Here is a 15,303-nt window from a genome sequence, read left to right on the forward strand (position 1 = left end):
GTGACCTCCGATGCCCCATGGCCTGGTACAGTGGAGCCTTATTTTCAATACTCAGAAGTCAGAACTTCAGCCATGCCCCATGCTCAATGATACTGTGTGACGCTCTCTCTCGTCACTGTATAACTCAGCTCCCAGTGGACGCCAAAAAAACATGTCCATATGTTTAGCTAGTCACACAATGACGCTATTCAACGGGCGTCGCTGACCCCAAAACTTGGTAATAATTCTTTACAGTTTTACAGATGAACCCTCAGTTACACATGAATACTAACTATCTGATGTTCTGATCAAGTTCAGGACCAGGACAACTGATGTATATAGCGTGTGTTAGGACCAAAGCAGTGTTTTCCGTCAGAGTCTGGTCCCCAATGGACGAAACAAAAACTGGAGATGCTTATGAAACTTAGGACGCGCTTGGAGGAGCTCCGGGCGGCTCCGGCTCCCCACCTCGCGTACTGTAGCAACACTGTAGCAGGAGCAGTTTCGGAAATCGAGACACAAAATGAACTGAAAAGAAGCCGAAAAGAGGAGGAGCCGGCGAAGCCACGATTTCGAGCTCCGCCGGCTCCGTGCTACAGTGTATGAACAGTAGCGGAGCCGGAGCCCCCCGGAGCTCCTCCAAACGCGTCCTTAGGTATCTTCTTCACCAAGATGCCTTCAGCAAGTCTGATCCTTGTTTTTCGTCGGTCTGTGACTCTGTGTACACCACTGCAGTAAGGATCAGCCGAATGCTTTTGCTACCCCCAAGAACAAGCTGAGCAAATGGCACTTGTCAAAGACTCAGGTGCATCTCAATCAATAAAGCGTTCGAATTAACTTTTAGACAAACAACAAAGAGATATTAGAGAATAAGAAACAGCGGTAGTTACCCCGCTGAAATATTGTTAATGCCCACCGGGGAATGACACAAAACAGAAAGACGGGTCTGTGCAAGATACCTTGCATCAATCCCAGCTAGTTCTGTTACGTCTAAATTCCTTCTTCTGTGAAATCACCTTATTCTGAAGTCTCTTCCTTTCAGCGGCTGCAGCACTGTAATTACCAACGAAGCAACAAAATTACCACTGTGATTTGCCCCAAAAATGGAACGTTTAATCTTTGCAGTCAAGAAACATCCTATATCGAATTTTGAGTAAGAGTGAAATAGTAAAGATTTAGCCATTACAACTACAGAAGGTTTCTATGATCTCCTGAAGAAACAACCCAAACGTACTGAGCAATAAATTGCTAGCAACTGCAGCGCCATTCTTAAGCAAGTAATGTTTACAAATCGTATAGTTGAACCTAGTCGCTTATGTGACTAATCGCGATTAGTCGTCAACTAGACCGATTAGTTGAGCCTAGTCGGTCCTAGTCGTCCATATAGTCGTCCTATAAATTTCAGAACATATACATAATATATACTGTATACCTATATATACTATATAGTATACACAATAAAGCAAACATCAAGACTACATTATTGGCTAGTTGATTCATGCAATGTTCCACATCTGCACATATACAGAATAGCAGTACAGCACCTTAGGATGGAGTACCAGCAAGCAGGCAGAGTAGAAGAGGGGCAGCACAGCAAGCAATCAGACTAGAAGAGGGGCAGCAGCACAGCAAGCAAGCAAGGAGGCGGCGCTAGCGCTGTGGAGTGAGGGATAGGGGAGGAGGGAAAGGGCACACTCACAATCGGCGGAGTCATCACGAAGAGGGGTGGCGGCTTCACCACAGGAACGGTGTTGGACTTAGAATAGCGTGCAGAACAAAAAGAATGGCGTGTGGGGGAGGAGGAAAGGCACGCGGGGAGGAATTGCGGCAGCGTGGGAGAAGGAAATCAGCGCTGACTCCATTCTCTGTGTTTTTAGTGGAGTCTGGATACACTTATGCTAACCTAACAGGCCAAATTGGCAGCCCAATAGCACACTCTAAGCCCAGTTGAGCAGGCCCGTGAATAGGACAGGCAGTCACAGATCTGGCCTGGTCGTCCCCCACCTGGTCGGACGACTAGGTGTAGAGAATTAGGGCCGCCGGGTGGGGTGGACGCGCAGCCAAGGAGTCGGCGGCACGGAGGAGAAACTAGGGCAGATGAAGGAGCCGGAAGGGGACCCGGACTCTTGATACCATGTAGAGAATTAGGAAACACCTCACACCCAATTAGGGGGGGTGACTTTCATATATATAGTCAAGTACAACTTGGAGTACAAGTAACATGATATACATGTGTTAGACTATACATATCTCTAATACTAGGTTTCTAGTCGAGCTAGTCGCTTCGGTGACCCTGATCGACCTCCAGAGATCGACTAGGCCGATTAATCGCGATTAGTCGGATGACTTGTAAACACTAAGCAACTGCAGTGTGATTCTTAGCTGTAACTACTAGTAATATGATACAACAACAACAACAACAACAACAACAAAGCCTTTAAGTCCTAAACAAGTTGGGGTAGGCTAGAGTTGAAACCCATCAGAAGCAATCAAGGTTCAGGCACGTGAATAGCTGTCTTCCAAGCACTCCTATCTAAGGCTAAGTCTTTGGGTATATTCCATCCTTTCAAGTCTCCTTTTATTGCCTCTACCCAAGTCAACTTCGGTCTTCCTCTGCCTCTCTTCATGTTACTGTCCTGGCTTAGGATTCCGCTACGCACCGGTGCATCTGGAGGTCTCCGTTGTACATGTCCAAACCATCTCAACCGGTGTTGGACAAGCTTTTCTTCAATTGGCGCTACCCCTAATCTCTCACGTATATCATCATTCCGAACTCGATCCTTTCTTGTATGACCGCAAATCCAACGCAACATACGCATTTCCGCGACACTTAGCTGTTGAACATGTCGTCTTTTCGTAGGCCAACATTCTGCACCATACAACATAGCAGGTCTAATCGCCGTCCTATAAAACTTGCCTTTTAGCTTCTGTGGTACCCTTTTGTCGCATAGGACACCAGACGCTTGCCGCCACTTCATCCACCCTGCTTTGATTCTATGGCTAACATCTTCATCAATATCCCCGTCCCTCTGTAGTATTGATCCTAAATATCGAAAGGTATCCTTCCTAGGCACTACTTGACCTTCCAAACTAACATCTTCCTCCTCCCGAGTAGTAGTGCCGAAATCACATCTCATATACTCAGTTTTAGTTCTACTGAGTCTAAAACCTTTGGACTCCAAAGTTTCCCGCCATAACTCCAGTTTCTGGTTCACTCCTGTCCGGCTTTCATCAACTAGCACTACATCGTCCGCGAAAAGCATACACCAAGGGATGTCCCCTTGTATGTCCCTTGTGACCTCATCCATCACTAAAGATATGATACACTTAAACAAAAGCACTAATCTACACAGTTTATGCATTTGGCATTGGAAAGTGCAATATTGAAGCATCTCAAAGTAAGTCCATGAAATATCTGAAAGATATGATCGTCAGTAAGTTGTGGCAATGCAGAACTACCAGGAACTTTAGAGTATGAGAAGTTTAAGAAAATCATATACGGTGTTGCTTTAATTCAATTCTAGAGAAATTATTGAGCACTCTGGTGCAGTCTATCCCATATAAGAAACTACTAATTGACACATGACTTAGGAGGAAGCAACTGGTGAAAGAAACAGCTTACATTTTTTCAATCTTTTTCTTTTGGTCTTCTGTTGGGGGTGGAGGAACATATGATGCAGCATCAATGATTGCCTGTTCAAGATAGATTTGTGGAGTAAGGCTAGTGATCTAGCCCTAGAAAAAAAGAAATGGAAGAAGCAATACCTGTATTTTCTGCAATGCATCTTCAATGTTGCCCCTAAGATGATAAATCGTATCAATTGCATAAAAATGACTAAAAGGATAATAGAACAATAATTACTTCTGTGTTCTAGTTTTTGTAGAAGATATAACAAGCTCTCCATCTTTATTTATCCTATTCTTCTCCTGTGCATAAAGAGAACTCAAAATAAAACAATCTGTTCACAGGATTTAGAAAAGATATATGAAAGGAATTAATAAAATGCATATAAGACTAGATGATTATAGAAGAGTGTTAACAACATCATGAAGCATGTATTAACGAATGTATGGAAACAGTACTTAAATAAGGAGGTTTCTTTTACCGCTTGTAATATTCGTTCCTTGATTCTCTCCCCAAGCCAGTGAGCTTCCTTAACATTGAATCGCATGTCAACCTTTGTATTAACTGTAAGATGGTAGTGGGACTTTAGAACAAAGAGGCGCAAATTAAGCTGTGACTTATTTAAGTAATTAACTGATTATTACTCAGAGATCTCCGAGTTCGTTAGAGGAAACCATGCATCAATTAAGAAATTTAGTAGTATTAGGAACCTTATGCTTAGGAATATAAGTTGGATGTGATCTGTTGGCTGGCTGGTGACTAAATACTATACACTATATAGGCAGGACATGCCTGCAAGGGAGATCAAACAATCAAGAAGCAATATAGCAATGAGCTTTGCCTACGCAAACTAGGTTATCATAAAAAAAACTCTTCTCAACAGGAGAAGCCATCGACTAGAGGGTGAGCAGCCCTTATTTTGCCATATTCATCAGCCAAAAGAGTTTAAGCATGTCGAAGTATGGGCCAACAACAATTATCTAATGAAAGTTCTTTAAAAGCAATTATCTAATGATTAAGAATGAAATGAAGAAAAAAGAAAAAATACATGATATTGAGTGATTGAAATTTGAATGAAGCAGGCCACTCATTAAATTCTGAATGCAGAGACAGGAGGAAGAGAAAATACAAATGTAAATAAATGTCAATACGATGATTAAGCACATGAGAAACTGGCACCAATTATATGCAATGAGAAAAAAGAGAGTGGGGAAAGCATGAAACCTTTATTAACATTCTGACCACCAGGACCACCACTTCTGGCAAAATTAACAGTAACATGATCTGCAGATATAAATGGAGTTAGAACAAATTTTGGCAATTCAAGCACTAATTAGACATGGTCATCAAATTTCAAAATAATTTCATAACACCGAAATATTTCATATCGAGAGAGAAAACCACCATAAGTTTTATTTACATGGATATTACCGTCTTACAGTCCCATCTACAGTTCTACACGTGTTGCAGTTGATGACAAACCAATTCCACTCAGGTTCATAGAAAGAGTTCTCAACCATCTTCTGTTGCACGGGTAACATCTTCATCTTCAACAATATGTGACAAGAAAATGCATTCTCAATTGTAACTAACCCAGAACATCGCAGAAGATGATGTGTTTATACTGTCTTATGAACACAAAATACAGTTCGAGACATCAATTTACAAGCCAAAATTCATTATCACCTGAACCATCCCCACGCTTTCCGTTTTTTCACTTGTACTCTATCCTTTTTTGGAAATGAGGAAAGACCCCATTTCCATTACTGTAATAACAGAAATACAAGCAGTCTGATAACCAGAAATAGAAGGGAGAAAACAGCGCTGGGCAGAAGTACTAGGACTAGCCTACTTGATTCAAGCAACTAGCCTAGCACTATAACCCATGCAAACACAGTTTAAAGAGCACAACATCCAGAACAAAAGCAGCTACAAGCTCCTGTACAGTTCAACACCATTGAACAGAATAGTTTCATGGGGTAACTTGTACCCTTATCTGCTTTTGTAAGGTTCATTAACTTGCATTCTACAGCACTGACAGCTTCTAATCAAAGAACGGCTCATTGACAAAAGATCATACCAATCATGTTCACAGCTTGTTCGTAAAGTGAAATGAACTTACAGCCTGTTTGGCAGCTTGTAACTGCCTGTATCTGGCTTGACTTATCAGTCAGCCAACAGTGTTTTCCTCTCACATCAAACCAGCCAGCAGTACTTTCAGCCATGGGCTTATAAGCCAATCCAACTAAACGAACAGGCTGTTAGGAGTAGCATGGAATTAATGAATTAGTAGCAGATACATTTAAATCGCACAGACAACTCCCTGGGGGTAGCCATTTCGGTCAAATGAACTTACCACATACGCCCATAAGTTGTTATGCAAATAGGATTTCTACAGGCTCGAGCCTTGAGGAGACTCAGTGCAAAGCTATAAGCTCCTATAACAGTTTGCACATACAGTGCCCCTAGTGATCATAATAAGTATCAACGCCGGATTGGCGGATTCTCGACTGTGAACTGTGGCACATAAGCTGCAGACAACACCAGGTTTGATGCTAGGGCGTGACAATGACATTCAGAAATCAATAAGGGTTCTGGGATCGATTGGAAGGCAGAATGAGGATCCAGGCCAGCTGTAGTTAGTTACCCAGGGTGATCTTGGGGGCAGGGTCGGAGCCCGCCGACGCGGCGCGCTCCTCAGCGTCCCGCAGCACCTGCTGCGTCAGAGCCAGACGAGCTGACACCTTCTTGCCCCCGTCGTCGCCGGCCCCGGCAGCCGAGCACCGGAGGCGTACCAGCCCGGTCCGGCCAACGGCCAGGTTCAGGCCCAGGCTCGGGGCAGGGCACGGAGGGCCCTGAAACAGGAGGGAGGAAACGTGGCGGAAACCGAACCGCAGGAGGCTACCGCCCCGCCCGATTTTTTTTTTTTGAATTTGGCCTTTTTTTTTTTTTGAAAGTTTCAAACGAATAGACCCTGGCGGAAAGAATTCAGAAAATGGACCCTTAGCTCGGCGCCATTGATACTGACGCCGAGCTAGACGTCAGCGTCTCTGGCACCGAGCTCCTGAGCACGAACGATGACCTGCCAGGGGGCTCGACGCCAGAGTGACTGGCGCCGAGCTCCCTGCATTTAACCCTGGTCCAACCTTCTTGCCCGAGCGTTCTTCCTCTTCTTTCTCCTCCTTCTCGGGTTTTTCTCTCCCCACTTCACCCTACCTCACGAATCGTCATATTGGACCTTGAAAACCTTGATTTGATCCGTAGATCTTTGAGGGCAAGGTATCCTCATTCCCCTCATTATTTTTTTTCACATCGATTTGGTATATATTAGTCGGATTTTTGAACCTAAGAATCGTCATCACTTAGGGTTTCATTGTATCCCTCAATATATATATTATACAACCGTAGGTTGATTCCAAGGTATGAAAAAAGCTAGCAAACCTAGGCGCATGTAGTTATGTTATGGGTTCATTGTTGTGGATCAAATGAGAAACCCTAGGTTTAGGGTTTAATGTTAACTGCTTTCGGTTCTTAGAACAAAATTGGTTGTATTGTAGTTATGGTTCTCATTGTTAGAGTAAATAGGAATAGTACCACATTGTGTACCCACGTGAGGTGTTAGTCCTGTATACCCTATATAATCAGCCCATGAGACCCAATGCAAAACAACACAATCTCCACCAATTATATTCTCCTTCATGGTATCATTTGCCTAGGTTTAGATCCTAACCCTAGCCGCCGCCGCTTCCGCACCGCGCGCCCCCGGGGAGAAATCGATCTCCGCCGGGGGCAGCGCCACCTCTTTAGGCGCCGGATCCTATTGATCCCGCGCCCTCTTCGTCGTCGTCAAGCGGCAGATCGGGTCTTCTCGCGGCGCCGCGCTACCTCGCCGCCCTCTCCGCGCTCGCCGTGGAGGATGCTGGGCGTCGCCCCATCCCACGCCACCGTGGTGGTGGCCCGGGCAGATCGACCCCAACACCGCGCCGCCATGGTGGTGGCCGGCCAATCTGTGTCATCCTCGTGCGACCTCGCGTGACCGCGACCCGCCGTGCGCCCCGCCCCGTCCGACTCCGGCAGCTCGTGCTGCGAGCCGGGACGAGCCGCGCTGAGGTGCACTATTGCCGGGGTACACCTGATCTGTTGCTGCTGTATCTTTTTGGTTTGCTCGATCACTGATCGGGATTGAGTCGCCCATCGCCAGTCGACCTCGCGCATACCTACTCCGGCATCGGCATCGACTACACTGACATCTACATCTTCGACTGTGCGGCCTGGCCGGGGAAGGCGATGCCGAGGGGACGCCTTCCTGCGTCGCTTCTCGGTCATTCAGTCCACATGTCTACATCGTCGGTTCGTCGTCACCACCACAGATCGGGACGCCTCCGTCGGCTTCTTCCATCATCGCTCCACCTCGCGCGTACTCGGTCCGTACAACCGATTATGCACGATCCACCCGGCTCCCGTGACGTCCATCGTCGAGTACTACGCGCATCTTCTCCGAGCAACAGGGCTGCTGGCTTGCTACCGTGTCGCCTCGTCGGGCTACAGCACTGCCGCCCGTGTGTCCGCTTCGCCGTTGCATCTACATCACCGTCCCCTGTGCATCGACGACTGTACTGCGCACTCTTTGCTGCGCCATCCGTCTGCACAAGGTCTTCGTCCTGCTGATTGGGTCTTCGTCATCGAGCTGCCGCTACCCGCACCGTCGCTGAGCCATGCTCGCCGGTCACACCCCTCGCATCGTCGCTGAGCCCTGCTCGCCGATGCGTCTGCTCTCGCATTGCTTCTTCTTCGTCCAGCACAACCACGTCGACAACATCACCGTGGTTGGGGCCCTCTACCTTGTACGCCTGGTATTGGCAACACCGATGCGTGCTTTCGTCCCCGATGCGTTGCTGGGACTGGCAAACCCAGCCCACGCCTCGGCACACAGGTGGCTTGACTGCATCGACTTCGGCATCGACCCTCCCGTTCCTACCCCGTCTGCCTCGACTGCGTCGTCGCCTTTCTTCTATGTCTACGACGGCCTTGACTGCGTTGACTTCGGCATCGCCCCCTTCCACGACGACTGCCTCGACGCGTCTCCGTCATCATCATGGCGCCCCTCGTGCGCCTGCAGCTCCATCGACATGGCAACCCGACCACAACTACGTCGACCTCGGCCATCTTCAGCATGGCTTCTTCGACCACGGCTATTGCGCCCTCATGCTCGGCTACCTCGACATCGGCACAAAGGGCTACCGCCTTGCATGAGGACTCATCGGCTTCTTCTCCAGCCACAGCATACGCGACGCATCAACTGTTATGACTGCGGGGGAATGCCAGCTTTGTCAGCTTCTTCTCTAGTCTCACCGTTTGTAGCGCTCCCGCTGTGACTGCGGGGGGATGTTAGAGTAAATAGGAATAGTACCACATTGTGTACCCACGTGAGGTGTTAGTCCTGTATACCCTATATAATCAGCCCATGAGGCCCAATGCAAAACAACACAATCTCCACCAATTATATTCTCCTTCACTCATTGATATTTATTTGTGATGTTTTGATTTATGTTTGTTAAATTATATCCGTTTTGTTAGATGCAAGAAATGTTTCGGGAGGAGTTTTGGCGAAAACGGGGTCGTCCTCGAGAATTATACCCCGACGCGTCTAGCAAAGATGCCCCCATCTCTCCTGACCTCCCTGTCCCTAACTGTGACTGTGGTTTCCTAGCCCATGTTTTTCAATCAAAATATCCGGACATAGCGGCGCGTTGCCTCTACACATATAGTCGGTTTAATGTAAGAAATTGTTTGCACTATCCTTTTTCTTTATTTGTGTAAGTATGCTACTAATATTTTGTTGGAATCTCGTTGTGTAGGACCATGAGAGGTGCTTTTTCTTTCAGTGGATCGATGGTGCAGACAAGTTTGATCCTAGGTACCTCTTTTTCGATGGTTGGTTTAGAAGAAGACATCCACGTGAGCACTTCAAGCGGTGGGTTCCACCCCCCTAACCCTCCACCAATGACGGCTAAGGAGAAGCACCTAGCCGCAATTAGATGACTCGAGGAACCTCCTCTATGCGATTGCGGAGATTGAGCTGTGATAAACCCTGAGAATACGTTAGAGTTTGTGTGTCCAAACAAGCATAAAGTAAGTGCAAAGTGTATGTGTTGAAATCTTAAGCTATATGTGTTCATATACTGATGTCTCATTATTTAGATGTTTTCAATGGCGAAGTGTCATTTCAAAGAGTGGTTGTATGGTCCTAAGAACCAATGGCTAGAAGAACCACGGAGGGTTAAGGAAAAGACGAAAGAAAGGGTAATCTACAAAGCACATCCTGTCATGTGCGAATGTGGTGTAAAATCCAACTATGGCCTTGTCCCTTTGGAGCTTGGAATAGGTCATTATTGCGGCCATATGATTGAGTATGATGAGGTTCGTTATTTTTCTGGTAAACATGAAATCGTATTTTGTTTGTTTTGCTAAGACATATATGATATAATATTTCTTTTGAATAGAGCACTAGAAAATACAGTTGGGAATGTTATGATTGTCAAGCTAAGTTTTTGGATGAACTAAAGAAGAGGCAACTAATTGCACGAAAGAGGGGATATGGACCTGACTACGTCAACCTATTCGTTAAACATCACAAAGAAAAGATGCGTGAGTTTGCTAGACAGCGCGATATTTATAACCCGATCGATGTTGGGCTTAACAAATGGGGATTGGAGAGGTGGATGACGTTAGAGGAGGAGAGGGAAAGGAATGAGGCAAGGGAGGAGACAAGAGTACAGATGCAGGTCTTGAACAAGCATGTTGCTACATTATGTGCCAGTGAGTGCTTGAAAACCTTTTTTTCGTTGCCTGGTTTTAAATGTAATATAATCACGTTGCTAACTGGTTGCATTTTATACATGAAGGGATTGGTTGCAGCGGGGAACATACCGCAGAGGTGGCTCATGCAAGGTATGAGAAGAAGTTAGATGACCATAGATCGCGAGCTGGTCGCACCGTTCAATCACCGATTATGTTGTCTGATGAGGGAGATGAGGATGAGGACGATACTGCCAGACTGAGTGAGCTCATTGCTCTCGCAGAGGCGGGCATGCAGGCGCAAGAGGCTAAGGACAACACTAGCAGACTTAGTGAGCTCATCGCTCTAGCAGAGGCGGGCATGCAGGCATAGGAGGCTGAGGACGATACTGGCAGACTGAGCGAGCTCATCGCTCTAGCAGAGGCAGGCTTATAGGCGGAGGAGGATGACGACACATTCTTCACTCAGGCCGCAACGGCCGCAGATGAAGCGGAGGTCGCTTACTACAAGCGACAGGCAGGTTAGAGCAACGCAGTTGAGCCTAGCCACAGCAACAGGGTTGTAGTAGAGGACTGGTACTTGGATGATAAGTTGCTTACTCAGTACATTTCAGACTGAGGATTTAGAAGTGCATTTGCCCCTATGTCTACTGTCGACACGTAGTTGTAGTATTAATATGTTGTGTAATGTGGCATAGTATTGAACTTTTCATTATGTGGTTGTTTTCATTATCTATGGTCTTAATATTCCGCTTAATGATACGGACGTATTGAAATGTGAACATGTGCTGCAAAAAAACCTAACGACGCACGTCATTATATAAATCAACACACGAAACATATTAAATGGCATGTGACTACATGTACCGAACCTAGGTACAGAGTTTCCTTCGACTAAACCATGCCTTAGGTAATTAAACCTAACATGCCTTAGGTAATTAAACCTGGGTACATGTGAAAAAGATAAAGTCATCCTAGTAGTGTGGCCACATAGCAAATTGTGTTGCACCTTCTCCGTAGTAGCCTCCCGTTGTTGGTGGTGGTGGTGGCGGGGGTGACGGGGGAGGCCCCTTGTTCTTGTGGTTAGGGCAGGTGCAATATGGATCATTGCAGAGTGCCTCCTGTGAATCGACGCCATTGTTGTTGTCGTCCTATCCGTCGTCCTTGTAACCACTGCTAACTTCCCTTTCTAGATCGAAGATACGGTCCTGAAGGTAGTAGATGTACTCCGCATGCAGATAAATAGGTCAAGGATCGACCCACCTACTAAACCCACAGTTTTCTTCGGCCAAGGAAGACTACAACAAGTATGTTATGTAAGTGATATACAAGACAAACATATTGAAGAAACAAATAGTAATAGCAATTACCCATGCTCGCGGGTATTTGAAGAAACAACGACCTCCATCTATTCCCTCGGTGAACATCTGCACTTGGCAGTCCTCAGCATGCATGCATTTTGGCCACTCTTCTTTTCTTTTATCGTATCCTTTCAGTGGTGTCTCTTTGGTGAAATCACTTTTGCTCTCAACTGGAAACCTCTCATAAAGAGCTTCCTCAAAGAAATCGGGACCAAGAGGACCCTCCCACCCCTAGGTAGTTTCCTTCCCCTTTCCTCTCCCTCTGGATGACCCTCCATACATTGGTACTACAACAAAGGCAAATGCTGAGAAGTGTTCTTCTTCCTTGTTGTGTGTGTGAATAAGAGGGAGTGAGTGGTTATTTATAGGTTGAGAGGAGGAATGGAGGCCTCTTAATGTGCCATGTCAGTGATCTGTGTGCCTCTTCACCTCAGCCCTTGGATCAAACAGTCATAAGATGGATGGTGGAGATAGAGTGGAGTTGTGCTTCCTTACATGCCAGTACTATATCAGTGATGTGATAATTCGATGCTGTCCGTGTATCTGAAAAGTCTATGTTTATTGTCTGAAAAGCATAGATTCGTTCACTGTTGCTTGGTAATCCTAGATTTATCTACAAAGCGTATGTACAATACGTTTGGATTATACACGTTCTAATAAATTTATAGTTAATTTGTGTACTACATTTGTGCCTTTGTAGAAGTGTAGTATGATTAAAGGTTCACAGGAAAAATTCGCAAGATACGGTCTTGTTTTAGGAGCATCCACAGTTACAGAGACATCAATATATATTCCAAACATTTAATCATCCAAGGAGCATAATGCAACCACAACGAACATCACAACCAACATAATATGTCATGCAAAATCCAAATAGTCCACAATGTCCATACAGTCCTAAATAGTTATAGAAAAGTAAATACAAAATCCATAATAGTTCATACTAATAGCTACCACATCCTTCACTGCCTCCTACTCTTGCCCTTACCCTTGTGACCCAGAGCGCTGGTGCCTGGAGTGTAAGGGTCACACGGACGGTGTCGCCTAGTGCCTAGAGGTGGTGTAGGATGAGTCGAGGGAGCGTCATGGAGCTGAGAGGGGCCAAGCTCATCGTGCCTCTTGTCCACAACATCGTCGTCATCGTCCTCCTCGTCCTCATCCTCGTCCCCGTCCCCTATAGCTGCTTGACTAGAGGAACCCAAGCCTCCTCTTCCTGTGGAAGGAACATACACGTCTTGCGTCGTGTCTGTCCTGCAACCACAACGACCAGCCGCACGGTGTAGACGACGTGACAACCTCTGTTGTACAAAACTATGTTAACTGAAAGAATATAACATATTAATGATATGTTTGAAATAATATTTTTAATCTTACGTCCAGGAAGCCAAGTATGTAGTCGTCATTGACTCTCAGCCGAACGCGCTCGATCTCTTCAACTAAGCATTTTAGTGTATTGCCCTGCAACAAAGTTCTCAATAATAATACTTCTGAACAGATAGCAATAGGTTTTGTTTTCTTTTGTATAAGAATCTAACGTATTATAAGGGTTATACGGCTCGAAGGTTGCACTAACTACAATAGATAACTCCTAATGTTGGTCCAAGAATGCCTAATGTATTGTTATGCAACTTAACATACAAAAATAAGGCAATTGGCTTACCATTCTATCCAAGATCGGTCCTGCCTCCACCTGCATGAGTCGACTGGTCGTACGCCGTGTCTTCATCGTCGGAGGACTCGATGTCGGCGTAGTCAGCTTTGGTCTACTATAGCCTCAGCCTGCACCGTGTCGCACGCTGGTACCAAGCTTGGTACCGCCTGAACTCATGGTTCGTGTGCGGCTCGTTGTTGTCGTCCATGTTGTCGTGCATCTCCTCCCATTCCTCAATGAAGGACTGGTGGTGCCTCTCCTAGTCAAAAATCTTCTTGTTCCTCTGACCATCCAACTTGCACGTATGTCATCGTTACATGAATCTATATATGTGTCACCATATTAATAGAAATGGACCATCATCACGAGACATTTGAAATATCAAAACACTTGTGTAAGTCAACGCCAGTCGAGAACAGAGCCGTAGGCCAAAGCTGTCTCACTCCAAATTGGCGTGCAACCCTATCTGGCAGGTGGAACTCGACAACATAGAAGCAGATTAGAGGGCACCTCATCTTATAGAAGTCATTGCCGGCCCCACAAACGTTGCTCAGCTGAAAAGAAAGTGCGTCCTCTCCACCATACGGCTCCCACTCCACCTGCAATATGTCCAAATAAGATGTTAGATGGTATACTAATCCTTTTCAAAGCAGCATGGAAAATAAAATTTACTTACACTAGACGCCGTCAGCGTGTCTAGCTCGTTCGTGTACTCAATGTACGCCCAGTCTATCCTCGTGTGTGGAACCCTGACCTGGTCCCAAAGGTACGCCCACATCGGCCGGTGACTTGGAGGCTGACCTTGGAACCACTCACGATGATCCAGAACCTCTGGATGGCTAACTGGAAGACGAGCCCACATCCATAGCTATAACAGGTACACGCATCCACCAAGTGATGGGTTGGATGAAGACCGATGACACCCCTCGCATAGCTGCCGGTATAGAAAACACAAGACTATAGAGCCCCAGCTGTACTGACCCATCTGGTCCCAGTCACTGAGGCAGTGGATCCACATCCAGGACGCACTGTCACCCGTGGCGTTAGGAAAGAGAACACAGGCAAAAAGGTGTAGAATCCACGCCCAACAGTAGTACCCAACCGTCTCCTCATCTGCCTCCTCGAGGCACTGTGTGAACTCTACACGTAGCTAGGAGATGGGAACTCTAGAAGTGCGAGCCCCTTGCTCACCAAGCTCACGCCCAAGGAAGGCCTCCACTCATGCTCTCTAGCCCTGTGACCTACACTGCCCGGTGACTGGGTTGCCATGAATCCTTAGGCCTAGCATCTTCTGACAGTCTTGGAGCGAGACTGTCATCTCCCCGAAAGGTAGGTAGAAGCTGTGAGTCTCCGGCCGCCACCTATATTTAAGACAAAGCAAGATTATTTGTCAAAAAGTCAATCGCATAAACAAATGGCCATGAATGGAGGCAATGATTCACTTTAATACCTGTCTACCAACACAGTTATCGCCACTAAGTTGAACTTGGGCAACCCACGACGAACCTAAAAAGAGATGACATCCAGGCCAACTCTTTGTAGGAAAGGAGTGTACCTGTCATCATACCGAATGTCCAAGAACCCACTGTGGGTTCTAGAACGAAGGTGCGGAAGGTCCTGCATCGAATAAAACATAGTCTCCTATTACTTCATGAACACATGTACGAATAAAACTTATAGATTATTACCTACCCCAGCGCAACGAGACATCCTCGGTGGGTCGCCTCGTACGTCAGGTCGAGCAGGTGGAATTGCTCCATCCTACAAAAAAGTGAATGAATTAGAATTCCAATATACAATGAAACATGAACTTAGAAATGTATAAGTAATTGACACAAATACAAGAATAAATTGAGACATGCATAATTAAATATATGAATACGACAAAT

General features: G+C 46.0%; 1 protein-coding gene across 1 annotated transcript; it reads right to left on the minus strand.

The window, feature by feature from the left end:
- Nucleotides 1-168: 168 nt before the first annotated feature.
- Nucleotides 169-14,192, minus strand: LOC136467347 (uncharacterized). Its single transcript, XM_066466005.1, has 12 exons — nucleotides 14,091-14,192; nucleotides 13,925-14,013; nucleotides 12,994-13,061; nucleotides 6,252-6,542; nucleotides 4,829-4,888; nucleotides 4,086-4,168; nucleotides 3,842-3,906; nucleotides 3,745-3,778; nucleotides 3,602-3,672; nucleotides 996-1,032; nucleotides 630-754; nucleotides 169-402 (listed from the first exon to the last, which is right to left on the minus strand). Exons 1-11 carry the CDS (start codon nucleotides 14,190-14,192, stop codon nucleotides 644-646), a joined length of 1,011 nt encoding a protein of 336 aa, XP_066322102.1. The 3' UTR covers nucleotides 169-402; nucleotides 630-643.
- Between the last annotated feature and the right edge of the window lie 1,111 nt (nucleotides 14,193-15,303).

Source organism: Miscanthus floridulus, chromosome 1 (assembly GCF_019320115.1).
Source record: "Miscanthus floridulus cultivar M001 chromosome 1, ASM1932011v1, whole genome shotgun sequence".
Lineage (NCBI taxonomy): Eukaryota > Viridiplantae > Streptophyta > Magnoliopsida > Poales > Poaceae > Miscanthus > Miscanthus floridulus.